The following is a 27619-nucleotide window of genomic DNA, read 5'->3' on the forward strand; positions in this document are numbered from 1 at the left end:
CTGCCAATACCTTTTGATTAGCCTTGTCTCATGCTTTCTTTCTTTATGGTAGATTTTTGTTCTGTTTTCACTGTTTGTTTGTTTTTTCACTGTTTTCACTGAGATTTGAATTTGAATGCTAATCAATCAAATCAAATCAAATCAAAAAACCTAAGAACAGGAAACCGAGGCTACAATTAGAAAAACATGGTCTGATCTGATGCGTCTCAGTTTCTGCTGCAACATTTGGATGACAGGGTCAGAATTTGGCATAAACATGAAAGTATGGACCCATCCTGCCTCGTGAGTGGTTAAGCTGCTGGTGATGGTGTAACGGTGCAGGGGATATTTTCTCGGTACGCTTTGGCCTCCTTAATACCAACTGAGCATTGCTTAATTGCTGCTGACCATGGCTATCCCTTTATGACCACAGTGTGTCCATCTTCTGATGTCTGCTTCCAGGGGGATGATACTCCACGTCACACAGTTTAAATAATCTCCAGCTTGTTTCTTAGATGATACTGAATTCAGTCCACTCAAATTACCTCCAGTCACCAGATCTAGGAGCAGTACGGCAGATTGTTTCATGTCAATGCACCAAAATCTCTGAGGGATGTTTCCAGCACCTTTTTGAGTCTATGCCACAGAGAATTGAAGCAGTTCTGAAGGTAAAGAGGGCCTAACCCATTATTAGCATGCTGTACCTAATGAAATGACTGGTGAGTGTACGTATATGCATCCAGCCATCCATTTTCTTCCGCTTATCCGGGGCTGGGTTGCGAGGGCAGCAGCCCAAGCAAAGAAGCCCAGACCTCCCTCTCCCCAGCCACCTCCTCCAGCTTATCCAGGGGAACACCAAGGCGTTCCAGGCCGGCCAAGATATAATCTCTCCAGCGTGTCCTGGGTCTGCCCCGGGCCTCCTCCTGGTGAAACATGCCCAGAAAACCTTACCCAGGAGGCGCCCAGTGAGCATCCTTGTCAAATGCCCGAACCACCTCAGCTGGCTCCTTTCGATGTGGAGGAGCAGCGGCTCTACTCTGAGCCCCTCCCGGATGGCCGAACTTCTCACCCCATCTCTAAGGGAGAGGCCAGCCACCCTTTGGAGGAAGCTCATTTCCACCGCTTGTATTCGCAATCTCGTTCTTTCGGTCACTACCCACAGCTCGTGACCATAGGTGAGGGTAGGGACGTAGATCGACCGGTAGATTGAAAGCTTCGCTTTTACACTCAGCTCTGTCTTCACCACAACAGACCGGTACAGCGTCCGCATCACTGCAGCCGCTGCACCAATCAGTCTGTCGATCTCCCGCTCCCTTCTCCCATCACGTATATACGTGTACGTATATGTAAAAAAAAAAATTTGGGAAAAGCAGAATATATGAACTTTAAAAAGTTTGTCAGTTTGTCAGAGAAAGAATTTTTTTATTTTCATATTTACTTTAGCTGATGCTGCCATTGTGCTGCAGGTGTGATGACAGCATACGATTATGTCACATAAGCTCTCTTAAAATCAACAAACAAGACGTGTTAATGAGTGAACGGATGTCACGCTGCTGGCTGTTTCACCCAGTTTACAGCCTTTATGCTGAGCTAAGCTGATTGCTTTATAACGCCAGTGACAGCTTATTTCCCTTCAGTGATGGCCCACATCTCTTAGAGTTGCAAAACACAGTCTGTGCCGGGGTACTGGGGCAGGTTGAGTTGATATTTCTTCTCCAAGCCAGGTGGCACAAATCTGCCTCCCAAGAAGTGATATCGTCCTTTAAACAGGGAGGCGGATTTCTTTGGTGCAGTGAGAGAGATGAGCATGTCAGGCTGGAGTCCATCTGTGCTACCCTGCTCCACATCCCAACCTTTAACATGAAAACAAACAAAAGAAGGCTGTCACTAACCAGCTGAAATTTCTGTTTCCTGAGATAATCTGCAGTATGTCTGTTAGCGACAGTTGTTAGACCCAAATCAATATCCTCTGTTTGGGAGCGCGGACATGCAGCAGGCTTCATGCAGTTAGTGATTATAATCATTCCAGACTGTTGACAGATGCACTGCAGTTTAATAAATCCTCACTGACAATAAGCAGAACTCCACAACATTGCTGGCAAGCCGTACTGCAGCGAGGAGGACTGCAAAACCACATGTTTTTCAGCTAAAAGCTGGCTATACATTGGGTTTAGTTTAAGAGGTAATGCTAGCAAAAGTTAATACATCCATTTTTATAAGAGACATTTCAATTCAAGGTTGTGGCGACATGGAGCTTTCCCCAGCTGCCATGAGCTGGGAGGCGGGTTATATCGTTGAAGGGTTAGCAGTCTGTCAGCATGGCTAACAAAGAAAAACAGCACTTCACATTCACATCTTCATGGTGATGTGCTAACCCCTGCCCCACTATACTGGTGCATGCCTTATTGATTACTTTTTAATGGCAGTAATTTTGTATTGTAACCAGTTACTTCACAAAGTAATGTCACCCAAGGACTGGTGAGGACTGACCTGAGGGGATGTCGATGCTGGCTGTGGGCACTGTGGACTTTTTCAGTGTGTCCAAGATGGAGCCAAAGGGCTCTCGCACAGCTCCCTTGAAGCTGAAGCCAAAGATGGCGTCTATCACCAGGTTGTATGCTTCATCAATCGCTTTGGCCTGAGGAGACAGTTTTACCCAGATAAGTTAGTTTCAAAGGAATTAATCAATAGCTTGAAAGCACATTTATTTCAGTGAGTAAATCCATCAACTAAAGCTCCTCTTAGCTACCAATGAAATTATTCACTATCTAGTTTGCTGTAATAAAAACAGAGCTATTATCCCCTCAGTATCATTTAGACAGCTAATTTAAACTGGAGCCTAATTACATTAGCTCTGTTCATGTGTAACAGAGCATTTGTACAGCTTCATACAAAATGCACAGTCAGAAAACAATAAGCAGTGTGTCTGTGTGTTTACATTGGATAAAGCTGCAGCTACATATTTTATTAACACCAAACCTCAGGCATCTCAGTCAGGAAGGGGATCTCCATTTTCTGGCACTGTGTGGTTAGGCCTTGGAACAGCGGCTTGTTTGGCCTCTTTGGGTACAGGATGGTCGGCTCGTAACCCTGAAATCAGACACACAAAGTACTAACGAGGAAAAAGGAATTTAGGATTTTAAGGCTGAACGAGGATGTGAAAATAAATGGTTTACTTTCCTCTTCTGTGAAATTGAGAGACACTCACAAAGAGTTTCAGATGCCGGGCACAGACCAGGCCATCGCCCCCGTTGTTACCTGGTCCACAAATCACTAGCAGAGAAGGTCTGGCTTTCACCAGAGAAGTAAGTGGATATGCCTGAAGGAAAAGAAGAAAGCAAAATAAACTTTGATATATTTAACCTCCTAGGACCTGGCGTCCACATATGTGGACATCACATTTTGGGTTGTTTAGACCAAAATCCTAAATTTTGCTCTACAAGGGCCTGATATCCACTTACGAGGACATTATACTGCCACTGTTCTATCGAAATTTTAGACAAATATCCTCATATGTGGCTCTAATTTTTCTCAGAAACAAAAATCAGGTAAAAAATATGGCAATTCTTTGTTTTTACATTCATTGGGTCACAATCAGCCCAAATATCAAAGAGAAATTAAAAATGCATGTCATGGAAGAGTTTGGGTCTTAGGAGGTTAAGGGCCCGTTCTGTGTTAGTTACGCAAACCAAGTAAAGCTTCTTCCTGCACCTTCGAGCAAAATGCAGTTGTATCAAGTGCATCTCAATTCCACAACAGCAAACTTAAAAGTGCAGTTGAAAATATTTCAGACTTTGATTGTGCAAAAAGACGAATGTTTCAACATTACTATAACGTCATCAAGTGTAATGTTACTTTAGTCTGACTACAGAAAAATAAAGGCTGACGAGTAAGATTAGATCAGAGTTTTGGGGGAAATTCATCACACGATTTTTGCGTAACTGGTTGGTAGCTGTCTATTTACATCAATGTTTAAACTTTTATTTTTGTAACTGGATTAAGTGGCTCAACCATAGAATAGAAGAAAAAAGTGAAAATATTTCTACACCCCACTTTCGACCCTTGTTTCTTTCTTCAAACCCTAAAGACACCAAACTCATTTTTGAGCAGCTGGAATAGGTAGAGGTCTCACATTAGTTCCTGAAATAATTATTTTACATTATAAAAGAGTTTGTTGCCAGTCCAGTGACTAATATTCCTCCCGTTAGATTTGCATTTCAAAAATAAGAGCCCACGGTGACGCTCACCCGTGTGACGGCTGTGGCACAGCTGAGTCCAGCCAGCTCCATCAGTTGATCCACACTGAAGCCGTACTCACTGAAGAGCTCCTCGTCGATGTGCTGGGCCTCCTCCTGCCTGTGAAGTATTTACAGGTCAGTCTAGGCTCATGAAGTCTGGTTTTACTCTTATGTGTGAAAAGGTTAAAACCTTCACCCGAGATATTTGATGGCCTGGGCCATGGTGGACGCTGGTGTGCTGCTGAAACAGTCCTTTCTGTGGCTGTTAGCTGCAGCGGGCAACGGGCATGTCCCTGCCTGAGCGAGGGCTGTCGCGGCTCGTGAGGTCACCAGGAAGCCGATCCCAAACAGAGCTCGAACGCTCAACATCCAGATGATACAAGCTCCTGAGGAAATTTAAGAAAAGACCACAGTGAGCAATGTTCAGTCTGCTGATGACGCAGGTTTCACTCCTTTCGCTGTTTCCTTGCTTTTATTTGCTCACACCTGCAGACTGCAAACTTAGAATCAGTCATTCCCTTCGTCTGCGTTGCTGCTTAGTATGCGTTAAAGAAAGAGGTGAGACACCCCACTCTCACACAGTCTGTGCAACACCAGAACATGGTTGATTAAAACTAAATAAAAAAACCCATACTAGGCATTTAAAAAACAAAATTCCACAACAAAAATGAACTAAAATGATACTGTGTTATTACAAAACTAATACAGTAAAGATAAACTGAGTGTATTTTCTGTGTAACCATCAAAACAAAAAAATAATCTAAGTGCAGTAATATTTACAGATCTGACTGCTTTATTTCCTCCCACAGGAGAAAATCATCTTGAATTAGACCACTGCAGCATTAAAAAAATAAGAATAACAATAATAAAAACAAATGTAAATAGATTACAAGTAACTTATTTTATGTAAATACACTAATAATCAATACAGAGAAAACTATTATCTGTATCGCTAAAATTATGTGAAAAGGAACATTATCACAGGAATCTCTGCAATCCTGTGAAAAACTAATTACAGCCCATGATTCAGCAGCTTGTAGCACCACCTTTAGCAGCAATCATTTCCTGTATGAGTTTATCAGCCTCTAACATCACTAAGGGGGAATTTTGTCCTACTCTTCTTTATAACATTGCTTCGGTTCCTTGAGGTTTGCAGGTATTTATTAATGCACAGCTTTCTTAAGAGCCTGCTGCATTTTAATCATGCTGAGGTCTTTCACCTGGCCATTGTAACACCTTGATTCTTTTCTTTTTCACAAATTTGCTGCTGTGCTAGACATCACTGTCCTGTTGCATGACTGAATTTGGGTCAGGCTTTAGCTGTCAGACAGATTAAAGAACAGTTGAATCAAATATGAACTGGTGCAGACAGTCAACCTGGTGACTGTAAGGTGACCACATCCTGTGTCTGCAAAACACTCCTTCCAAACGAGCCAGACTTGTTTAATCTTTCTCTAACAGTTCATTGCACAGATCGATCTTTTGGTGAATTTGCTGGGAAGTTTGTGGTACTGTGTTGACACACCTGAATGTTGCAGACCAGCAAAAGTGCCTAAACTTGTGCTTTTACAGAGGTGCTCATGATCAATTAATCGTGATTAGCAGCACCTTACTGCTACATACCCTCTTAATTACAATGAAAGCAGTCAGGGTTTACTTATTAATCCACATGACTGCACAGAAATAAAAAGTGTCTGAACTATGAACACTGAAGTGAAACAGATTTCACTTGCTAACATCCAGTTCGATTTATGTTCAGATCAACGCGACTAATATTTGTAAATGTTTATTAGCATTTGTATTTTTTTTTATCTGCATTACACGGTTATGTGGATATTACTGTGTACACATTAATGTCGCAGGGCTACAGTAGGAGCACTCTCATGTCCACTTCACTGTTATCTAGCTCTGACTTGCTAGCTAACGTTTAGCATTTGCTCCACTTCGTGTCAAAACATTAGCGACACTCACCAAATTTTAACACCCTTTTTCTTGCAGACAGCTTCACATGCAGTTTTGTCCTTTTAAACCACAGAGCTCTTAGTTTTGGAACTTTGACGCTGTGCAAGAGCAACACTTGCACCCTGACCTTGTAGGCTACTTCCGGGTTTGAAAGCGACCTGAAAACCAGGATTCCAAAATAAAAGCCTGCTCTCAGTCGGAGAGACTGCAGTAAAAGACACACTTTTCTAATTAAAATGAGAAAATATGCGTAACCCTTACTATATATAAATGAAGTAGAATCCCTATATGCCAGCTATATAGAATCAGACCCATGTGACACACGATATAAGCCCATTTTATACATTCTTTTTTATATCCTTAATTTAACTATAACTAGTAAAGCACAAATGTTCAAAAACATTTCCATTAAAGATATTCCAGTAAATAATTCTTTATAAAAACAGAAGGTCTATGAGCAGAAACTTCATTTATGATTTGGAATGTTCATTATATATATGAACGATTTGATTTTGAAAATATTTTTATTTATTTTTTGTAATTTCAAGAAGCAGGAATTCCTTCTAAATAGCGGAGAAAAGGTACAAAAAATATAAATGAAATACTCAAGTAAAGTTCAAGAGGTGGTGAAATAAATGCACCTATAGTTTTATAATACCGTGGACGAGTATGAATACTGAACAGTTATAATCTGTTCTTTTATATTATTGTTATCATGTAATTGTGAGCCTGAATACAAATGTCATATTTTTCTTCATTTGAATGAAACTTTTTTTTTAAATTATTGATTTTTATTAAATCAATAAAACTCTTGGCCTCGTTCAAACAGATGAACTATATAGCAACACCTGACTGTGTCCTAATAGAGGAATTATTAGAGGCTGGAATTGCCCACCCCTGTATTAGATTCTATGGTGAGGCAGTAAATATTGTAAGAAACTGAGTAAATAGAAAGACACAGAAAAAAGGCAGGTTTCTGAAAACACGTTTATTCATTTTAATAAAAAAAAAACCCCCGACAATATTCTGTAGATCTGTAGCAAGGTTGGGTTCATTTTACCTTCACCATGTAAGAAGATTTAATGAGAAAAAAAAAGTTTTCAATTTTGGTAAAATTGTAGGGGAGACCGGGGATAGTTGTAACATTTTTGACATTTCTGTCTGTAAATTGGAGCTCGTTTAAGGTAGTGGATTCAAAATGTAATGCAAAGTATTTACATGTCTCAGCTATTAAATAGTGCAGCTATTTTCTCTGCAGCACAATTACCCATTGCATGGTATGGCCTCAAACACAAAGAGTGAAATGTTACAATTAACCCCATACTCTGGGTTAGTTGTAACATATCCTGGGGTGAAATGTAACACAATGAAATAAGGGTACTAACAAAACATTTACATGTAATCTTTGTTTATTCAACACATGAATGCACTTACATCCATTTATGTAGCTATGTGTGTGTGTGACAGAATGCAGACATCTAGCTTTTGAACATATTCCAACCCCCCAAAAAAGACAAGTTATGGAATTTTCTGCAACTGAATATTTAATTAATTTTGGTTGGTCTTCCTTGAGTTTGGCCTCATTGGCTCAGTGGGCATTATAACCCACAACTCTTGCACCAATTTTGAACATAACAATGAAGCTGAAAAAATGTAGTTGTTCACCAGCATCGCAATTCCATTACTTTTTTCATGGCTTACCTTGGTGAGGTTTGCAAAGTGCTTCAGAAAGATGAGGAAATCTGTTTCTTGCACCCATCCTGATTTATTTCCACTACCAGTACTTCCTACTGGTCCATCTCTGACACAGTGGTCTGCATAATGTATGTGTGGGAACACAAACAGTGGAGGAATTGTGTTGCCAATGGCATTAACCGCATATACAAAAGCGACCAGTGAACCTCTCTCGCTGATGTTGCTGCACCAACTTGTTTAATATAAGTTAAAGTAATAGTGTGGTAAGTTGTAACATCTGCATTATTGTTACAACTAACCCAGACTGTTGCTGTTACAACTGACCCAGACTCCTATAGCCATGAACTAGCTAACATTACAGCCAATGGCTAAAACATTAGCACTAAAGACTTACACAGAATATATTCCCATAGACATACAAATAACATAATTTAAGTTTGATGAGTTTAACTGCAAAGCAGATAATGCTATTACAAATTGAAATAAAGTAGAAAAACTTACTTTTTGGCATACAAATTACTTTTTTTCATGTTAAATTGTCTGTGTTTGGCAAAATGTGCTGATTTTTCACATGTGATAGCAGAACTGAGTTGGGCATGCACAGGATGAGTCACATCATTTGAAACTTAGCCCTGATTGGAGAAATTGGAAGTGTTACAACTGACCCACGTTACAACTATCCCCGGTCTCCCCTAAACTGATCACAACCCCGCTGTGTCAGAGTGTCTATAGAGTATAATGAAATTAATTTGAATTAAGTTTTTAAAACGAATGAATGTTAAAGTAACTGTTTTACATTTTCCAACCTTAAATGTCCCTAATATAAAAAAACAAACAAAGCTAACCCCAATTAACCTTTAGGCTCTGGAAAATTATTCTTATTCATGCATATGTACATTATAAAAAGCAGTATAAAATTTTCTGGCATTCAATAACTTGAAATTAAATTGAAAGTACATAAACTGAACTAAAAACTATACCAGATAACTCAACAACTGATACCTAAGAAGCTATAGAAAATGTAGTGTAGTGGCCCCAGGGCTTCACATGATTGGACAGCTCTCCATTCTGCCTCCAGTCTAGGAAGAAATTTTAACAAAATTAGAATTATCACACATGCATATTAATAGACAAAAAAGAGGTAATCTTTGCATGAAAGGGAAGTCATATATCTCCTGTATGAGCTGCGGTACTCACCTTGCGAGGTGTGCTCGTGCTGAACACGTAGGAGTGGGGCAGTAAACCCTCGGAGATGCCTCCGCTGCGGAAGGAGCGGGAAGCAGAGGACACGGAGCAGTTGCTGGATTTATCTGAAGGAAGTCCGCATGAGCCGCACACGACCGTCCGGCTCCGCAGGTTGTACTCGCCGTCCCCACAGGTGCTGTGAGCCACCTGCTGAGGCACAGACACAGCTTTTAATTAGTGTGTGTTAAAAAAAAACAAAAAACCCTGCAGTGGTAATAAAGGTCAAGTATGTGTCGTGGTGTCTGTGCTTATTTAATTTTCATTCCTTCTCACTGATATTTTCCTAATGTTTTGGTCTCTGTTTTGTCTTTCTTGTTTCCATTTCCTGTCTTATTTTGGTATGTGATTTTCTTTGTGTCTCTTGGGATTGACTTCCTGTCTTTGTCTCTTCCCCCCCACCTCTGACACTCCTTTGTGACTGCCTGCCCCACCCTTATTTGTTTAATGAGCATCTACTCAGTCCTGTGTGTGTAAATAGTCTGTATCTATGGGAGGACTGGTTTTGTAACAGCTTTTGTTATTAAACCGCCTTTGTCTCCTGTATTTTTGTAGCCCTGATACAATGAACAAGAGCCTAAAAACAATAAGTGAACTGTTTTTTTGTTTTTTTTAAATTGTCTCTTTTAACAGTTAACATTGAGTTGCGTAAACAGTTGATGAAATATGTGTGTTTGCAACTATTCTTCACTACTGATAATCATTTTTCTAGTAAGAATGTAAAATATCCATTGGGAGCTGCAACTGTGTGAGATTTTGCTGTATTTCTTCATTTGCACACGCACATGTGTCCTTGCTTCACCTAACTAAAAACACATATATCCTTTTAAATATCTTTATTTTACTTACCAACCATCACCTTATCATGCAACACGTAATGCTCAGTTTCAATGTTACCGCCCCCACACAGTGATACGGATCCATTTGAAATGTTAATATCTGAATTAATGTGATTCTTATTTTAATTCAATGCAAAACCAGTGGATGCTGCTAATTGGATTCTGGTCCTGCACATGATCTCATTATGCACATGCTAGGAAAACTATCATTTCTCTCACCATGTCATCATCTTCTTCTTCAAGGTGAGTGCGGGTGACCTTCCTCATTGCCATTTCCTGAAAGAAAAGTGTTGTAGTTCTTATTTATTCATTCAGTTTCGGTATATTTTAAATATACTGGCCATGAGTTTTGATGTCTTGACACTTTAGGTCTGAATGAAATGTCTATCAAGCCCAATAAGCTGATTTAATTCAAAATACCTCTCCATTAGTGCTGATCAAAGTAGTCTGGAAGAGGTCTCCGGTGCCCCAGGAGGGCTGATTCTTCCACACCAGGTCAGATGGAGGATTATGAGTTCCACCAGAATTAGAGGCCCAGATCTGACCACATGGACAGTACAGAGTAAATCATCTGTGCTAATCAGGTGTTGATTGGTGATTCTGATTGCTGAATAAAGACGCTACTAACCGTCACCCTCTGACCAGCCTTCAAGGTGAATTTAGCTGGGAACTTGAAGGCGATGGGAGTGCCAGATCCCACCTGCCGCTTCACCTGCCAGTTCCCCAGATTCTGATCCTACAAGAGCAAGAGGGTAGTTGGGTAAAAACGTCAGAGTTCAAAGTCACTACATTACAAATAGTAATGTAGTCAGTCCACCTCCAACTTCTCCATCTCACCTCATCAGCTTTGTTGCTGAGTCTGACATATTTCCCATCCAGATCCACCTCGTCCACAGTGACACGTCCACTGGCCGAAGCCTGCTGGGTGATGCGAGTGCGGGAAACGGCTCCACCGGCGAAGCTGGAGGCCTCGCTGTCGGTGTCGTTAGGGCGACGTCTCTTAGCAGGGGAGTTCTGAGCGCTGTGGTGGATAGATCGAGAGAGAGCTCCAGAAGTAGAGGATCGACTTCCCGCCGCCCTGGTAGGAGGAGGGCTGGGCGAAAGACGCAGTCTGCAGAGAGAAACATGTTGATGACGATGATGAGATAAATGAAAAAGTTTATGAACCACACAGAGGAAACGATGAGCGTCGTTACACATACCTTTGCTCTTCTCCCTCCAGCAGCTTCCTGTAGGCGCATATCTCCATGTCCAGGGCCAGCTTAACGTCGAGGAGTTCCTGATACTCATCGAGCTGCTGCTGCATCTGGTGCCTCATCTCTGCCATCTCTCGATCCTTCTCACCCAGAAGGCGACGCGTGCTGTCCCGCTCCCGCGACAGAGCATCCTCGAGGTCCCTGATCTTTGCCTCACGAGCTGCCAGCTGGATCAAACCAAAGAGTCACAAAGTTACTGCCTGATAGGATCAAACAAGCAAGTCTGGAGACCTCAAGAGCAATCAAGGAGTGAGTTAATAATTGAGCTCAAAAAACAAAGGAAATCTAGAGAAACCATGAAAAACTGAACTTTTAAACAAATAAATGGAGTTTACAGCCAGCATCAATTTGAAGAGCCTAATTCATGTGAATCTATAAAAACAACTTCTGTTTTAAATTAAATTGATTTCTGTTGGGGTCTGTTTTTACTTTAAAACATGGATGTCAAACTGATTTTACATAGTGAGTCACATACACCCCACTTTGATCTTAGGTGATATTGAATTGGCCGGACCAGTGAAACTACATGATAAATACGCAAAACTACAGAATAATTTATGTTACTTCTTTCCACAGACTGTTCTGAAATGATAAAATATAAAGTTTTTGTTGTTCTTTTTACTATGGACTCAATATTTGAAAAACAAACTTTCTTGTCATTTAGTTGCTTAATTACTTTGATTTAGCATGAAAGTGGGCAATCTTTATTATCAGGAACATCTGTAAAACCTATGAAACTGCAGTTAAAAATTCAAAATCTATGCGCTTCTTTACATTTTCTACAGCTTTGGCGGGTCGATTGTGTCTTATGTTTTGCACCCCTGCTCTGAAATATGAAAAATATCACCCTTTTCTTTAAGTGATGTATGCTTGCAGATAAGTGTGTGCTGATTATTTGTAAGAACCTGTTTCTGTAGCTGGCTGAGCTGAGTCGACGTGGACTCCAGGCGTACTCGGATCTGCTGGAGCTCCTCGTGTGCTGCCCCAACCAGGTGGCTGCTCCTGTCTGCTGACTGACGAGCACTCTCCAGCTGATGGAGGGAGATAAAACATGGACTGTAACCAAATTATACAAGACATTTGTGAAACTGCGAAAGCCCAACAACTCGGAACTACACAACCATGTCACGATGTTTTAACTGGATATTTCTGCTGCGCAATTATTCAGTGCAGCTTTCTTTCACCACTGAGGACCAAAACAGAAGACATAAATGCTGCAAAGTAAACCTTTAGTAACAGTAACTTGATGGTCTACCTTGGTGTTGTAGGTCTTCTCGATCTCATCCTTGTACATTTTAATCTGCAGCTCATGCTGGTTGCGCATATCCGCCAGTGCCTCGGCCAGTTTGCATTCAAACTCCTGCTGGTGGCCATTATCCAGTTCAACCACGCGGGACTCATGACGCCTCTTTATCTCCCGCAGCTCCTATTGAAAATTTACCAGCAATGATTATCAGTAAAGTCCAGCATGGGTACTTTTTAAAATGATTAACTAATGATAAGAACATATGCAAAAAGCGCTCAGACCTCAGAGTGGAGGTTCTTCTGAAATTCCAGCTCCTCTTTCAGAGTCTGGATGCGATTCTCTCCATCCACCCTCCTCAGCATCTCATCCTGCAGCTGCTTCTTGGCATCGGCCAAGCTGGTATCCAACTAAAAAAGAAGCACAAAATGGGCCGAGTATGAGTACAAAGTAATGCTGCGGAGTGGAAAATAAGCAGTCAGTGGAGTATGCGGGCAGGAAAACATGCAGAGAGGCTGTCCTTCAACCCCTGCTGAAATCTGAATTAGCTGACATTTACTAACAAAACTTGGAAGAAAGAGAGGAGGACTATGAAGGACAAACAGAGAGGTTCTGAGCTTGTAGACTGACTGCAGAAAGATTGAGCCCAGATGTGTTTCTATTGAGTTTTAAATTGAGCGTGGGTTTGACTTTACCTTGGCAACCTGCACCTTCAAGTCCCTGTTTTCCACCTCGAGGTTACGCTTTTCTCCAAGAGCCGTAGTCAAGGAAGCATCCTTCGAATTAAGCAGAGCCTCCAGGTCTTTGAGCCTCTGCAAGGCTCCCCCCAGTTCTGACTCTTTTTTAGTGTTCCTATGAAAACAAAAATGGGGACTAAGTTCCACTTTAAGTTCTCAAAGTGCAGCTTTTGTTCATTTTTAGTGCAAGCAAGCATGAATGAAAGAATGCACTACTTTACATTTTCTATGACAGCTTTGAGTGAGATCAAGGGAGGATTTCTCATTCATGTTTATCTCCATTAGTCACCATAGCAACAATACTTGAACAAAACCTTAAACTACTATTACAAATGCCACTGAGACTTTCAATGTGTACATTTTCTCTCGTTTTACTCAAATGACACTCAATTCATTCAAGCTTTGAGAATCCATAGTTTAAGAGTTTAAGCATCTTACTGCATTTGTTTTAGTGACCTAAGACCTAAAACTGAATTACTATAGTTTCCTTTACACACTCTAATCAAACAAATATGAGCTATTTTTGAATGAGGATGTCTACAAGAAGCAGAAGCAGGGGAAAGACCTCGGTGCATATGAGTCATAGACCACAGTGATTTTCATCAAGTCCCGTGGATTTGGTAGCCACAAGCCACAGCCGTTGGTTTTTAGCTGAGATATTGCCATGGCAACGGTATGGCTTTGCCAAACACACTGTGGCCGTCATTTTATTATTTACGGAAAAATAATCCAGGCAAGAGTGGAGCTCTTTAAACACTGCCACGTATTGTGTATAATGATGACTTTGGTGAAGGAGGAGAAGCTGGGGAAAGAGTTAGTCATCAGCCTCTGGATGTGGAAGCATGGGAAAGAGCTGGAGTCCCACTCCAGCTCTTGCCCAGTGAGCAATGAGGAGAATATGTTACAGTTATAGGGAGTGTTCCCAGCGGCAGGGTAACACAACTCTCAGTGCATCACCAAGTTAAAACATCAGTTATTAAAAGATTATGAGTAACTGCTGCTTAATATGTATCAACACTGAAGTCCAAACCCTTTCACATTTGTATTAAGGGACAAATAGATGCCTTCAATTGAAAGGGTTTGTTTGAAAAGGGGGATTTTAGATGCCTCGCAGCAGCGAGACATCTCATGATCACCAGACACTCTGCAGCAGAGTTCTTTCTGAGAAGAGTTTGGCAATCCTGACTTCAAAAGCTGTATCGTATAACTTTAGCTGAACAGCAGACACTGTGGGACAGGTGATAATTATGGGATAATAGTAACTGCTAATGTAAATATAACACAAACAGAAATGAGTTATGAAGTCAGCAGAATGACAAGAAACTCCTAAGACTTGCTGAAATTAGATACTGGAAGCTAAAGGTCAAACCACATTAAATCGTGCCGTGACAGCCCCTGAGTGTAAGGAATGAGTAAGGGTGAATTCTGCAGCTCATGATTTCATCTTGTTGTTACTATTTTGTCTTTTAAAGTTACACACTCCCACTATAGCTATAAAAAAACAACAAAAAAAACCCCACCCACATCGATCAAACACACAGGGGTGAGTTTAAGGAATTTGGGGACCCAAGATGAGAGGGCACAAACCCAAAGTAATCAATCTTTTTTCTCAGCAGCTCCTGCAGACACGTGCAAACACAGTAAACATTATACCTGGCTTTCAGCTCCTTGTGGTCCTCTCGCAGCTTGCCCAGCTCCAGCTGCAGCCGTGCTCGCTCTTTGGCCACCGAGTCCAGTGTCTGGCGGGCATCTGCCAGCTCCGTCTCATAGGCGGCCCTCAGACCCGTCAGCTCCCGGCTGACCTCTGTCTCCGACTCGGTGATGCGCAGACGCAGCCCGGCGTTCTCAACCTCCAGAGAGCGGACCTTGTCGATGTAGACGGCCAGTCGATCGTTGAGGTTGCAGAGGTCCTCCTTTTCCTGGAGACGGGTGATCCGGTTGGGAGAAAGTGGTGTGTTTGCACCTCGTGGAGTGTTTTTGGGTGTCGCCATTGTAACTTTCTTATTTTGCTGTCAAAACAGATATGATTATATTCATTTGAGTCTAAAGAGTCAATTTGAGCAGGTTTTATTCAAGTGCAAATGCACACCATTCAGTTTGATCCGACAGTCGACGTGGAACATGTGTCACAAATAAGATGAAAGAAATATGCCCAAGAAATATTCATTGAAACACACAAAAATGAGGCAACTTTTTGGCTCAAAGTTCAAAGTTAAAAAGAAAACAAAGCTTAATTCACTGGAACATATTGATTACTTCCAAATACATCCGGCTCTTTTTAATCCCCTAACATTAAGCACACAAACGACAAAGCACAATTAATCAAAAGACATGGGTGGGGTTAACAACTCCACCCAAAAATTAAAGTGATGTCCTTGCCCAAAAGATACTAACTTATAAAATTCGATTTACCTTTTTAAAGTTTGTTAGAGGATGAGAAATCTCTGGAGATCTTTGCAGAGTAGTTTGACGATTTCCTTACGTGATCCCAGTGTTCGTCTTGGTTCTCTCTTCAGTCTGCAAACTGAGCTGTCTGCAAACCCATCAGAGTGCCCATGTAGGAAAGAATGAGATGGGAGGAGAGGTTGGCCTCAAGTTTGGCACTTGTTAGGTGGCTGTTCCTCCCTCCCTCTGTCTCTCTCTCTCTGTCTCACTGTAATGGGTGTACAGTCTGAATAAATGAGTCACCCTCTGCACAAAGCCACGCACAAAGCCATGTGATGCCTATAAGGGATAATTTTAAGCAGATCTGTTGGCTGAGACTTGAATTGTAGTCGTTTTGTAAAAGCTCTGCAAAAGTTTTAACTCCAGAAGAACCCCACAGAGCTGGAGTCTTCACATCCTGTAAGGATGCATTTACGCAACATCTTTTCTTAAGCTCTTACACAAATTTCCTACTTAGCCTTTGGTTTAAATACCTAAATGGCCAGAAATGTATTTCTTTGGACAGCCTTAACTAAGAGATTCCGAGTCATAAAACAAAAACAGCACCAAAAGTGTGCTCTGGCAGACTGGTTTTCTTTTGTAGACCTTTAATTATTCTGATTGTAGCCCACTAAACATCACTAAACATCATACATATAATATGTATGAGAAGATACAAGATACAGTGTTACAGATACAGATGATACAGTGTCTTTACATTTCAGTGGCAGGATGAGAGGACTACGCAGTGGTGCAGATGTTAGCACTCACCTCCTGGTCGGCTGGAGTGTTTCTCTGTGGAGTTTACAGGTTCTCCCTGTGTGCTCCAGTCTCCTCCCACACTCGGAACCACAGACATGCTCCTCTATAGGCGCTTCCATCTCGCCTCTCTTATATCAGCCAGGTCAGTCTGCCTTGCTTGAGACCAAAATTTGACTAGGAAAATGAATGGCTGGACAGCTGGAGTGACTACAAAGACACTGAGGCTGAAGCATTTTACTAAATCTCATAAACTGATGAACAAGCTGATGGAGATTATATGCTGACTGGTCATTTTATTAGGGACACTTGTTTGACTGCTTGTTAATGCAAATTTCTTATCAGCCAATCGCATGATGAAAACTCAGTGCATTTAAGCAATGTGAAACAACTTACTGAAGTTCAAACTGAGCATCAGAATGGGCAACAAATGTTTCTCTTTTTCTTTGGACGCCCTTACAGTGCAAACCTGGTCTGAGTATTCTAGAAACTACTGATCTATTTGGATTTTACTGCACAACCATGGGGTTTTTAGAAAACTGAAAATATCCCGTGAGCAGTATTTTTCTCTGGGAGAAAATGTCTTCAGATTGCTGGTGATGGTGTAATTGCGTGGTGGATATTTTCTGGGCACGCTTTGGCCGCTTGGCACCAATTAAGCATTTTTAAATGCACAATCTTCCTATGTTCAGCCTTTTATAACCAGTGTGTACCAATCTTAGGATGACAGCCTCCAGCAGCATAACATAACCTCCACAGTCACCAGATCTTACTCCAGTACAGCACCTTTTGGGATGTGGGAGATGGATGAATGTGCTGCTGACAAATGTGCAGAAACTGTGATGCTATCATGTCAATATGGAGCCACATCTCTGAGGAACGTTTTCAGCACCTTGTTGACTTTATGCCATGAAGACTTAAGGCAGTTCTGGAGGAAAAAGGGGGTCCAACCCAGTACTAACTAGATATACTTAATAAAGTGGCCGATGAGTATGTATGTGGGGTTTTTTTTTTCATATGCACTTTTATCCCATTTATAACCTGTAACACAAGCTAGAAGTGGTTCATTTTAATAGTGGACTTTAAAGGGTTGAAGCTATGCTTGCAAAAATTCATTTTCCCCTTTGTGCTGGCTCTAAAAACTGACATGTAATAAATGGCAGACAGTTTTATTAAACACTATGAATTATGACTTTTGGACACACTGTTAAAGCCTTTATACAAGTAAATTAAACGGCAATGAATATTGTTTCAATCAAAGGATTTATGGATATCTGGTGTAAAATTACCAAGTATTTAAAAAACAAACAAACAAACAAACAAACAGGGGCCTAATGTGTAAAACATGTTCTTAAATAAATGTGATGTGCTTTGTGAGGCCTTACAAGCTTCAGTATGTTCGTGCTTTATTTTATAGACAGCTTCTGAGATTCTGTGTATGATAAAGGTGCATTTATTTGTGAATTAAATAGACTGTAAAAGAAAATCTGCTGATCTCAGTTGCGCAGATCAGCTGTGGAAGACGTCGTGCCTCCTGCCGCTGACACTCAGCATCGCCTCCTACTGTCAGAAATTGATGGGAAGGTTGGCTGTAAAGAAACAAGAACCCGTTTTATTTGTCTTTTTCACTCATTTAGCAGCTCAGCGATGTACAAACTGGGTCTGAATTTCAAGTAAAATGGTCACCATAGCTGCCCGATGTGTTAAAACCATGCGAGCTTCGGCTGTGCCTTGTTATGTAGACAGTTTTTGTCATGTGGTTTGAGAGAAAACCCGTATTGGATCTCTGTGGTCACCTGGGCAAAAGAGACCCGAAAAAAAAAAATCCCATTGAGGAACTGATTGATTGGGAGAGAAAAACGAGCACAAAAAATGACTCTCAGTGACAATATTTACCGCGCTATTAAATCCAAAGTCAAATAATTCGCGAGTAAATCGTTTTTAATAGAGAATTAACCAAACAAATCCCATGAAAATCCGTCTCTAACCAAACTGTTTGCACACCAGGAGTCACGTGAATACAAGCTCTCCAAATCTTACAAAGACAAAGCGACATTTAGAGCAAAAAAGACGCATTTCCTTCTGTCAAAAAACGAACAAACTAATCCACTCCGTGTCTTCTGGAGCGCATGTCGCAGCCGCTTTGCGCGGACAAACAGCAGCTGTGCGCAAACAGAGGACACGGAGGACATAAAGAAACCAATTTAACCGCAAACCAGCCTCAATCCGTGCATTCAGATCCGAATTTATAACACAATAACGATCATAATCCAGGACTCAGCCTCCCTCCACCGCCTCGGCACCGCTGCGGAAACACCCGGACTCTTTTTTTTTCTACTTTTCCGCACAGACGCAGACAGCTCCGTCCTGCTCCTCAGCGGCCTCCATTTTAGCTCCTTGCCCGGTCGGCGCCTCACGTGTCCTGGACTGTCTTCCTCACATGACCCGTGTGTTTGTCCCCGTGATCAGCGCTTCCATCTCCGTAATTCGGTGTCGTTGAATATCGGCGTTTTACACCCGCAAAAGCTTCATGGATATGCTGGAGCAAAGTCTGGACAGCTCGGCGAGGTGAGAAGCTGCTGCCCGCTTCCTGCTCAGACATGGCTCCACCACGGCCTATAAACCCCTCTGTTTTCCCCCTGCTCCCTGCAGCGCAGTGCAGTTAATAACCTGCCTTCTCAGTGTACTTTTAATATTTGTTTCGTGTTGTCCCGCACTGTCTGCGCACTTTTCTCAGAGGATTTCTGCACACATTAGCTGTGCGCCCGTTTCCAAATCTGTGCGCTTGTTTTATCCAATGCACAATAAAAACAAGTGCACAGCTGCAGTTTGTGACTGTTTTTAGGCTAACAAGTAAACGCACTTCACTGCTACTGTAACTGATGCAGCATCTCTAAGGTTTCAAACTCTTAAATCCAACTACATTAGGGCGTTGTTTGGAGTATTATGTATATTTGTGAAGTTTGCCTTTCCATGCGCAACTGGTCAGAGCAGTTAGACTAGACTTCTAGGTCTTAAATAATTCTCATTTCCCCCTTTTAAGTGCAGATGAACTGATTTTAAGTCTTAGACGCCAGTAATGTTTCATTTTATTTATATCTTAATGATTATTCCCTTATATAACCACCCGGGGGCGCCGTATTTCCTCAGTTGGTTCAGGAGAGCTGGGTTTTTGTTCAGAAAACGTTAATGATCTTATTTCAGAGAAATACTTGAAATTGACTCAGCTCTGCTCTGTTTTTGTTTTTAGTCACGACAAACAGGAAACAGAGGAGGTGGTGCAGCTACAGGAAGGTAGGAGCATCTGTTCTTGTAATCCACACGACTGAAACAAAACACACTTAAAAGTGAGACTTTATAGAGTTTTTCCAGGTTCAGAATGCATTTTTTGGACTCTCCACACAAGGAAGATTGAGTTGGATATAGTTAATTCAACAAAACAGTGGATAGTTTTTTGTTATTTCTTGGCATTTAGTGACTAAAAATGAATTTTATGGTAGTGAGGACATGAGTACTGTGAGTACACGAAGCTCCACTTGGAAAGTAACATGTCAATAGTTCAGACGAGGCCAAAACCTGTTTGGACAGTGGCAGATTTTTGCCCATGCAGAAAAACAAAACAGGCTTGCTGTTAAGCCAAAAGGCGTGCACCTGCGTTACACGGCCCTGCGCTTGTTTAGTGTTCGAGGTCTGAAACGTGGTGGTGTGTGTGTTGCAGGGGAAGCTGTGGGGACGGACGAGCAGACTGCAGTGACCATCACCGGTGTCCCTCAGACTGCATTTGCTGACCACAATGTGCAGTACCAATTTCGTACAGACAACAGCGGCGGACAGGTGAGCTGCAGGCAGCATTTCCTCTGTTGCTGATTTGCCATTCAGATATTTTCTAGTTGGAATGCAACAATAGAGCTTCAGATACTGGTAACCACGGTAACTGATAGCAGCAGTTGTGCCCTGGTTCAATGTTCAGGATCTGTTGATCAGGAGCTGAAAAACTTTCAAAGGATGTCAGCTCATTTTTATATAAGGAAGAATTATTTGTTTACCTCAACCAAAGGAGAAAAATGTAAAAAACTCTTTGGCGTCAGCTATCAGACAAATTGTTATTTTAAACATGAAAAATCTGTAGATCAGCCCAGAATTTCACAGTGGGAGTATAACAGTCTTATACAAGGGAGACGGACACAACAGCAAGACACAGAGCCATATTTCTAAAGGTAGCAGTCCATCAGCAGCAGGAGCGTCTGTCTACTGTTGGTGAAAAATTTACTCCTGTTCTGAGCTGTGACAACAGATTTTAGTATCCTGGGATCAGGCGTCATAGTTTTACACAAAGGATGTGAGGATATCTTTACAACAAAGCCAGACAGACCTTAGTAATAAATATGTGGAGAGTGGGCAGTTGTGATATAGTTGCTCTGTCAGTGATTTTTTTTTTCTTCAGTTGACATATTTATTGTGGATCTTATTTTCTTTCTATCCCAGTTATGTTTCTTTAAAAGCGAGGCTGTAGCCACAGATTCAACTTTGGCAGCGATCGAATCGAAATCCGGGCGTCACGCCGCCTGAGGTCATTGAACGTGGGTGTCACTGTTGGTCTGTGGGGTGAAAGTGTAATTGACTTGATTGATAAGCACATGCAAAATTAGCAACGACTGTTGTTTTCACTCCAGACGGTCACTGACACCTTTGAACAAAATCTATTTTTTAAAATTTTGACCCAAATATTTGAAAGTGAACTTGAGAAGTTTCAGAACCAAAAAAACTCACGAAATATGGTAACAAAGAGTTTCTGATCAGAGAGTTTATGAGAGGCTGTGAACAGTGATGGTGGCTGTCCCAGCAGCGCTGTGATTGGATCATTGCTGTCATCTTCAGAATACATATTGTGATATGATAAGATGAACGATAAGATGAAACGTCTGCGTGACGGCTACTCGATGAATGTGCATCACCAGGCTTGTGTGAGGTCGACTCGTACCAAAAACAAATTTCAAACACCCCCATAATGGTCACTGACTTCATGCCCTCCTCTGTCTGCAGGTGACCTATCGCGTGGTTCAGGTGACAGATGACCAACTAGAAGCGGCAGCTGATGGGACGGGAGCCGTCAGCGTCGTCTCCACTGCAGCATTTGCTGGAGCCCCTCAGGCAGTAGCGCAGGTCAGTTAACCCTGCAAGATGATCAGGATGCACAAAAGGCTCTAGAAATAAAAACAGACTGCAGTCAAGACGCAGCAGCCATCAGTCTGTACAGGAAGCCACAGATACACCCGCTTCCTTATCTGACTAATCTATCAGCTCGTGGCTGACAGGAAGGCTGAGGGGCATGCAAATAGGGGATTGGATCACCATGACGTCAACCTCTTCTACGTGAAATTTCACACGGGCTGTAATTATTTAGAGAAGTGTATATGGTTCGGTCTGGAAACGTTTGGGTAGTGACCCTATTTTAAGATTTATTTTTGGCTTTTACCATGAACACCTGTGACATTTTAAAAACACAGTCTGTGAAAAAGTGCATGACAAGGACGTGACCGGATGACACAGAGTCAGTCTGTATATCAAACATGGGTTAAGGAGTTAAGGAGCTCTTATTCTGAAAACTGTATTTCAGCATTTTGGTTTTCCAGTGGCAAAAGTAATCGAATTTGTATTTGAGATGATTCCAGCTGTACAAACTTTCTGTCTCCGACTTTGCAGGCCGTCATCCAGAATCCTTTCAGCAACGGGGGAAGTCCTGGCGGGGAGACGGTGGGAGGAGAGACACGCTTCGCTTATTTCCCTGCAGCCACAGTCAGCGATGGAACAGCCACGGCCGTGTCGGTGCAGGCCACCGCCGACCCAACAATTACACAAGCGGGAGGTGAGAAGCACTTCTTTAACCGTCAAATAAAACAGGCTCGTGTTGTCGATCTAACGCCTCGTGGTGTTTCGTCAAATCCAGGTCAGTTCTACGTGATGATGAGCCCACCTGAGGTGCTGCAGACGGCGACCCAACGTACCATAGCGCCACGCACACACACCTACACTGCGTGAGTACAACTTAAAGCTTCGTCGCACATTGATGCTACTTCCCAAAAAATCTCAGAATGACCAAATCACCATAATCCCTCTGCACATCTGTTTGGCCGACATCTCACCTTTTTCCTCCCAATCTGCACTGGACTGGGTGTACTCTGCCTCTTGCTTTCCTTCTTGGCGTGATCCGTCTTGTCATTGTGTGTAAAACAATAAATATATACTAAAAAAAAAGAAAAACCATCATTTAAATCATTTAAAACATCCAACATACTATGTCCTACTTACCTGCCATCCCCAGAGACCTTGGTGAAAGCGAGATGTTGCAGCATGGCAGTTCAGACTGGTGAGAAGAACTTTCACTTACGCCCCCCACCCTGCCCCCATCATGTGTCGTAGAATCAGACGTTTGGTGGCTGCTTAAGATACGAGGATTAAACTGGATTTTGGTCTGCCTGTGGCTTTGGTTAATAGCTGCAGGTTTAGTTCAGGCATCAGTGTTTCCCACAGATTTAGATTTCAGACCCAGTTTTCCACCTCTTTGCAGTTTCAGTCTGTGATGGTGAGGTTGGACTACATTGAGCCACTGAAGGACATCTTCATCTGAATGACTAATGAGCAGCACACGCCTGCGAGCCACCTACTAGCCACTGCTAACGCAGGACTAGTGGTGTAGCGGTGATGAGACTTTCAAAATAAAAGGGAGGAGGATAAGATTAACTGCAAAAAATGCTAAAATGAAAGGCTAACTATAATAAGGGCCCATTACTATACTTGGGCAGCCCTCCCAGGTAATAAGTGTGTGGGAACCACTGAGCTTTGGTGTTTAGTTTGTCACTGATTCTCCTTCAGAGAGGGCAACAGCAAACCATACTCATGTTTTTTTTTTTTTGAGGGGGGGGGGGGGTTAGAGCCTGAATCCTTCAAAGGGTTGAGCTCAAAGAGCGTGCCCTTCAGAGGACTTAAAGGATCTGGGTCTGTTCTTCGGAGGTGAAAGTCTAGTTAACACAGACTCTAGCAGTTGGTATATTTGTGGGGTTCTTTACAGCTCATTAAACCTAACTAAAGATAATTTTCTACTAAAACCAGATGGGTTTTGGTTAACATGCTTTCCTTTATATCAATACTTTTTGTTGTTAACAGACTTTTGGGTCACAGTTTTGGCACATCAGCATTCAGTGTGGTGTCTTAGCATTTTTTTTTCAATGTTAATTTACAATTGTTGTGTTTTTTCTTTGTGCCTTTACAGGAAAGTAGATGGTCCACGGGCGCCCAGGGATGAGAGGCGAAGAGCACAGCACAATGAAGGTGCGTGATCGCCAAGGTTACGGATATTTCAGGGCTGTCACATCTATCACTCCTTTTTAACTTCAAGTTCCTAAGGAAAGACCAGATTTAATTTGAATAGTGAAGGAAGGATCTAAACTTAAATGAAAGTTTGAAAGCGATTTTATTTTAATTGCTCTTTAATCACAGACATGAATGGCAGTAACATGTCAAAGTGCACATTTCCAGCAGCATTTTTTTTTCCAGCTCGTGTGTATCTCCACAGGTTAGCCACAACATTAAATGAATCTTATGTGGGCTCTTGTGTAGAGCCTCTGTGTTCTGGGAATACACTCTTTGGGTTCTTCTGGTGTCCCTCATGTGGTTTCTGAGCAGTTTTTGTTGCATGGGATGGTGTAATGTCGTGCTGTGGGAGTCTGCTGCTGTTCACACACAGAAACTACCAAACACAAAGGTCACTGAGAGTCGGAAGCAGGCGAAGCTTCTTCTTCTATTTCCTTTCCTTTTTTTTTTATTGACGGTTGGCAAACGAATTGGTGCATTACCGCCACCAACTGGTATGGAGTCTGGACCAGAATGTCACTTAAGGATTAGAGCAGGCACAGCTGGCGAGGGAGCTGCGCTTTTGTAACGATCACTGGCGAGTGATTGGCCTCATGTGCTCAGATCAGCCAATAGACATGTACCGATTAACTTTGAATGGGCCAATAGGCGGAGGCTTTATACCTGGAAAAAGAAGAGCAACAGAAGAAGAACAGAAACAGTTTCACTTATCGTGCATGTAACAAGAAGGGTAGCACATATCGAAGTAAGATCTGCGTGGCAGGAGCTGAGGTTTCCCAGCAGATGTTCAGTGTTGTTGACGTCACCAGTCGGTGGTTTTAATGTTGGGGCTGATCGGTGTGTGAAACCACAGCTTGCGAGAGCTAAAACTGAGCATCCTTTTTATTTTCTTTACAGTGGAGAGAAGAAGAAGAGACAAGATTAATAACTGGATTGTCACGCTGTCAAAAATCATTCCTGACTGCAGCATCGACAGCAGAACCGGAGCGGTGAGCGTTGTATTAAAAAAAACCCTCTGACGTTCACTGAAAACTCGTGTATATTTTGCATGACCGTGTAAGTGCTGACAGATGGTTACAGAAGCTCCTGCTAGTTAGATTAGCTCAGTATGTAACGTGACTTCATTTAGTCTGAAAGCAGCTGTTTCATGTCACTGATCTTTTTAAATTTGCCTCTGTCAGGCCTTCATTCACTTCCTGTTCACCCTGTTCTTTGACTTCATTCATGCCTTCACCAGGCTTTACTACAGCCAGGGGCGTGTGACAGTGTTTACTTTATTTATTTTATTTTTAGCTCAGCAGGTAACAAAGTGTTTATATGGAAGGAATTTCAAAGTGTGTCAGCCGCTGGAGAAAAGTCAGCTCACAGTGGGAATGAAAGACTAGAAAGAAAAATATTATATTATTTGTTTGTTCCTCAGAGTAAAGGAGGCATCCTGTCCAAAGCGTGCGACTACATCCGCGAGTTGCGTCAGAATAACCAGCGGCTGCAGGACAGTTACAAAGAGGTGGAGCGAGTCGAGATGGACAACGAGCTGCTTAGACAACAGGTTAACTTCCCATCATTGTGCACACATCTCATATTTTGATTTGCTACCCTTTGCAAACATAGGTGGAGGGGGCTTTGGGTCCTCACAGACAAAGCGGTGCAGTGCCAAGAGTAGAGAAAAACGTTGAACTCGAGTGTCTCGATCAGTCTGAACGTTGTGAGCGCACTGTAACATGACAGAAAATAAACACTGCAGAGGACTGCACCAATAAGCTGAATTAAATTCTGCTCAATATGAGTTTTGTCTGTTATTTCTGACTAATAGTGGAGGTAGAGTACTGAGGTTCCACTTTCTTTGCCTCAACACCAAAGCGGGGGCAACAGAAAAGCGGTGGTTCAGTCCTGGCTCCTCCGGCCTGCATGTTGGGCAAGATACAGAACACGGATTTGTTTCCAGTTCATGCATTCGATTGTGACCATTAGGTTAAAATTGGGCATAGAAAATAACACTTACATGAATGTGAGAGAGAAAAGCACCGCCGCTCTCCTGTTTGCACCTAAAACACCATAAATGAATCAAGAAAGTTAGGGGCATTTTAATAAAAAAGTCTTTGAAGGATCAAGGATGAATGAAATTAAATACTCTGTCTTACGTTTTCAGATTGAGGAATTAAAGAATGACAACGCACTGCTTCGAGCACAGCTGCAGCAGCACGGTATAGAAGTCAACGGAGATGCAACACCTCAGTGACTGTGGACTGGACAAGTGCAGGATCACAAACACAGAGTCGCGTCCTCCCACACAGCTGAACGACACCAGGAGAGGAGCAAAAAAAAGAAAAGAAAAGAAGAAATAACAGGAGACAATTTCTGTCTGAAATTGGACCAGAGAAACACGCAAAAGGCTCACGAAGAACACCGAAGGACTGCAAAGTGAACACGTCTCCTCCTCCTGCAGCTCCATGAAAAGCTTGAACGCTCTGAAATCCGTTAACTGAGTAGCTAACTGAACCTCTCACTTCTGCTTCAAGGAAATCGACCTCTGCACTCCACCGCCACGCTGCCGCCAAACTCTTCTTTTTACTTTAAATTATGAACCTGCCACACAAAGTTTATTTTTAGCGTCTTTACGTTTTTATCATCACACAAACTTTTTCCTTTGGGTTTGTTTTTTTTATTTTTTGGACATGCTTTGTTTGAAGCTACTAAATGGTCCCATTTTGTTTTAATTTATTAGTCTTTAAACAATGTGTACACAGAAGTTTAAAAAAATAGAAGCTGAAATCATCTCCAGAAATGAACAAATAATGAGCAAATCAGTTGTTTTGATCCTGCTCAGCACTGTTACTAAGAATACTTTTACTGTCAGTGGATTTTTTTTGTTTATTTTAAATTTCTTCCTCTCGACACTGGTACTCCACACACCAGACGGAGCTCACACACATCGTCCATCGTCAGTGAATTCAAAACTATAATTTCTGTAGAGTCAAAGTGGGAGTGGCTTTGACATCACGGGCATGGAGGTTTTTCTTTTTAGTGTAAGGCCTTAATAGATGCCTACTGGAGAATATAGGTGTTAACATAGCTCAGGTAATTGGGATTATGCACTGGCAAGCGGTTCCCACGTTCAATGACGTCCTTATATAAAGAATTTAGAGCTCATATGTGTCCCCCGTTAGGTGCAATGTACAGATAAAGTAACACTGAGATGATTTTCTGTCGGGCATTAAACCATGGTTTGGTTGTGTATCTGCTTAATAGGTCACTGGAATACAGGTGTGAGGTCCTGGTTGGTGACCGGCCTCGGTTTTGGCCCACCGGTCCTGCTGCGTTTTGGTGACTTTTTATTTTCCCTATATTACTATTTACACCTTGGGAACCATTGCTGCTGATTCATGACCATAAAACAGCCATGGTCAGGGAGGGGATACGAGTTATGATGATGATGATGATGATTATACCTAACTAGATTTTTTTTTTTTTTTTTTTGTCTACACTGAAAGTCACCACAGCATGGAAATATAACCACTGGCATGACTAATTCTGATACTACAATAAATGAGTGTTTATACCCGAGTGGTGTTTATTATCGAGGTTACGAGGAAAAGCGTTTTGGGGCTGGAATGAAACTTCTGGTACAATATTTTGGTTGTTTTTTTTTTGTTTTTTGTTTTTGTTAGATTTTAACTACAATATAATAGATCACAACAGAAATCGGTGCTTGTCAAAATAGTCCAGCTTTAATAATAAACAGAATAAATAAAAAAGATGTGTGTGTATATATATTTATACACATGTAGATACTTACACGTGCATATATGTATAGATACACAGATGCTTTCCCTCCCCAAAAATATGTAAATAAAATTTTTTGAATTGTTTTCTT

General features: G+C 41.8%; 3 protein-coding genes across 5 annotated transcripts; 1 reads left to right on the forward strand and 2 right to left on the reverse strand.

The window, feature by feature from the left end:
- Positions 1-1388: 1388 nt before the first annotated feature.
- naxe (NAD(P)HX epimerase) lies at positions 1389-6313 on the reverse strand. The gene is made up of 7 exons (XM_085346186.1): positions 6189-6313; positions 4414-4603; positions 4227-4335; positions 3188-3298; positions 2959-3069; positions 2470-2617; positions 1389-1832 (listed from the first exon to the last, which is right to left on the reverse strand). Exons 2-7 carry the CDS (start codon positions 4584-4586, stop codon positions 1633-1635), a joined length of 852 nt encoding a protein of 283 aa, XP_085202312.1. The 5' UTR covers positions 4587-4603; positions 6189-6313; the 3' UTR covers positions 1389-1632.
- Positions 6314-8917: 2604 nt separating this feature from the next.
- LOC146609378 (lamin-A-like) lies at positions 8918-15657 on the reverse strand. Of its 2 annotated transcripts, XM_085346816.1 has the most exons (13): positions 15604-15657; positions 14845-15200; positions 13150-13306; positions 12739-12864; positions 12467-12637; positions 12117-12242; positions 11158-11378; positions 10793-11066; positions 10584-10691; positions 10376-10495; positions 10175-10231; positions 9072-9269; positions 8918-8953 (listed from the first exon to the last, which is right to left on the reverse strand). In XM_085346816.1, exons 2-13 carry the CDS (start codon positions 15180-15182, stop codon positions 8918-8920), a joined length of 1932 nt encoding a protein of 643 aa, XP_085202942.1. In that variant the 5' UTR covers positions 15183-15200; positions 15604-15657. The 2 variants fall into 2 exon arrangements, with proteins under 2 accessions (XP_085202942.1, XP_085202941.1); XM_085346815.1 differs by lacking the exon at positions 15604-15657 and having other exon boundaries at positions 14845-15191.
- A 2892-nt stretch (positions 15658-18549) lies between these two features.
- On the forward strand, positions 18550-27183 carry usf2 (upstream transcription factor 2, c-fos interacting). Of its 2 annotated transcripts, XM_085346817.1 has the most exons (11): positions 18550-18942; positions 19625-19668; positions 20093-20208; positions 21418-21537; positions 22078-22240; positions 22322-22409; positions 22697-22741; positions 23645-23703; positions 24643-24734; positions 25166-25294; positions 25895-27183. In XM_085346817.1, the coding sequence occupies exons 1-11, from the start codon at positions 18905-18907 to the stop codon at positions 25982-25984; spliced, it is 984 nt and encodes a 327-aa protein (XP_085202943.1). In that variant the 5' UTR covers positions 18550-18904; the 3' UTR covers positions 25985-27183. The 2 variants fall into 2 exon arrangements, with proteins under 2 accessions (XP_085202943.1, XP_085202944.1); XM_085346818.1 differs by lacking the exon at positions 22697-22741.
- The last annotated feature ends 436 nt before the right edge of the window (positions 27184-27619 follow it).

This window comes from Diplotaxodon limnothrissa, linkage group LG22 (genome assembly GCF_057381915.1).
Source record: "Diplotaxodon limnothrissa isolate DT_005_m linkage group LG22, D_limnothrissa_male_GT1.1, whole genome shotgun sequence".
NCBI lineage: Eukaryota > Metazoa > Chordata > Actinopteri > Cichliformes > Cichlidae > Diplotaxodon > Diplotaxodon limnothrissa.

Bases quoted from the DNA above. Each gene is read 5' to 3' on its own strand.
- naxe (XM_085346186.1), bottom strand. From the start codon at position 4,586: ATGTTGAGCGTTCGAGCTCTGTTTGGGATCGGCTTCCTGGTGACCTCA. The intron at 3,299-4,226 runs GTGAGCGTCACC...CTTTTCCTTCAG, and splicing joins GTGCCACAGCCGTCACACGG to GCATATCCACTTACTTCTCT. The intron at 2,618-2,958 runs GTTTGGTGTTAA...CTGTCTCCTCAG, and splicing joins TCCTGACTGAGATGCCTGAG to GCCAAAGCGATTGATGAAGC.
- LOC146609378 (XM_085346816.1), bottom strand. From the start codon at position 15,182: ATGGCGACACCCAAAAACACTCCACGAGGTGCAAACACACCACTTTCT. The intron at 10,496-10,583 runs GTTAGTAGCGTC...CCATGTGGTCAG, and splicing joins AGGCTGGTCAGAGGGTGACG to ATCTGGGCCTCTAATTCTGG. The intron at 9,270-10,174 runs GTGAGAGAAATG...TCTGTGCCTCAG, and splicing joins AAGAAGAAGATGATGACATG to CAGGTGGCTCACAGCACCTG.
- usf2 (XM_085346817.1), top strand. From the start codon at position 18,905: ATGGATATGCTGGAGCAAAGTCTGGACAGCTCGGCGAG. The intron at 19,669-20,092 runs GTAGGAGCATCT...TGTGTGTTGCAG, and splicing joins GGTGGTGCAGCTACAGGAAG to GGGAAGCTGTGGGGACGGAC. The intron at 25,295-25,894 runs GTTAACTTCCCA...TTACGTTTTCAG, and splicing joins ACGAGCTGCTTAGACAACAG to ATTGAGGAATTAAAGAATGA.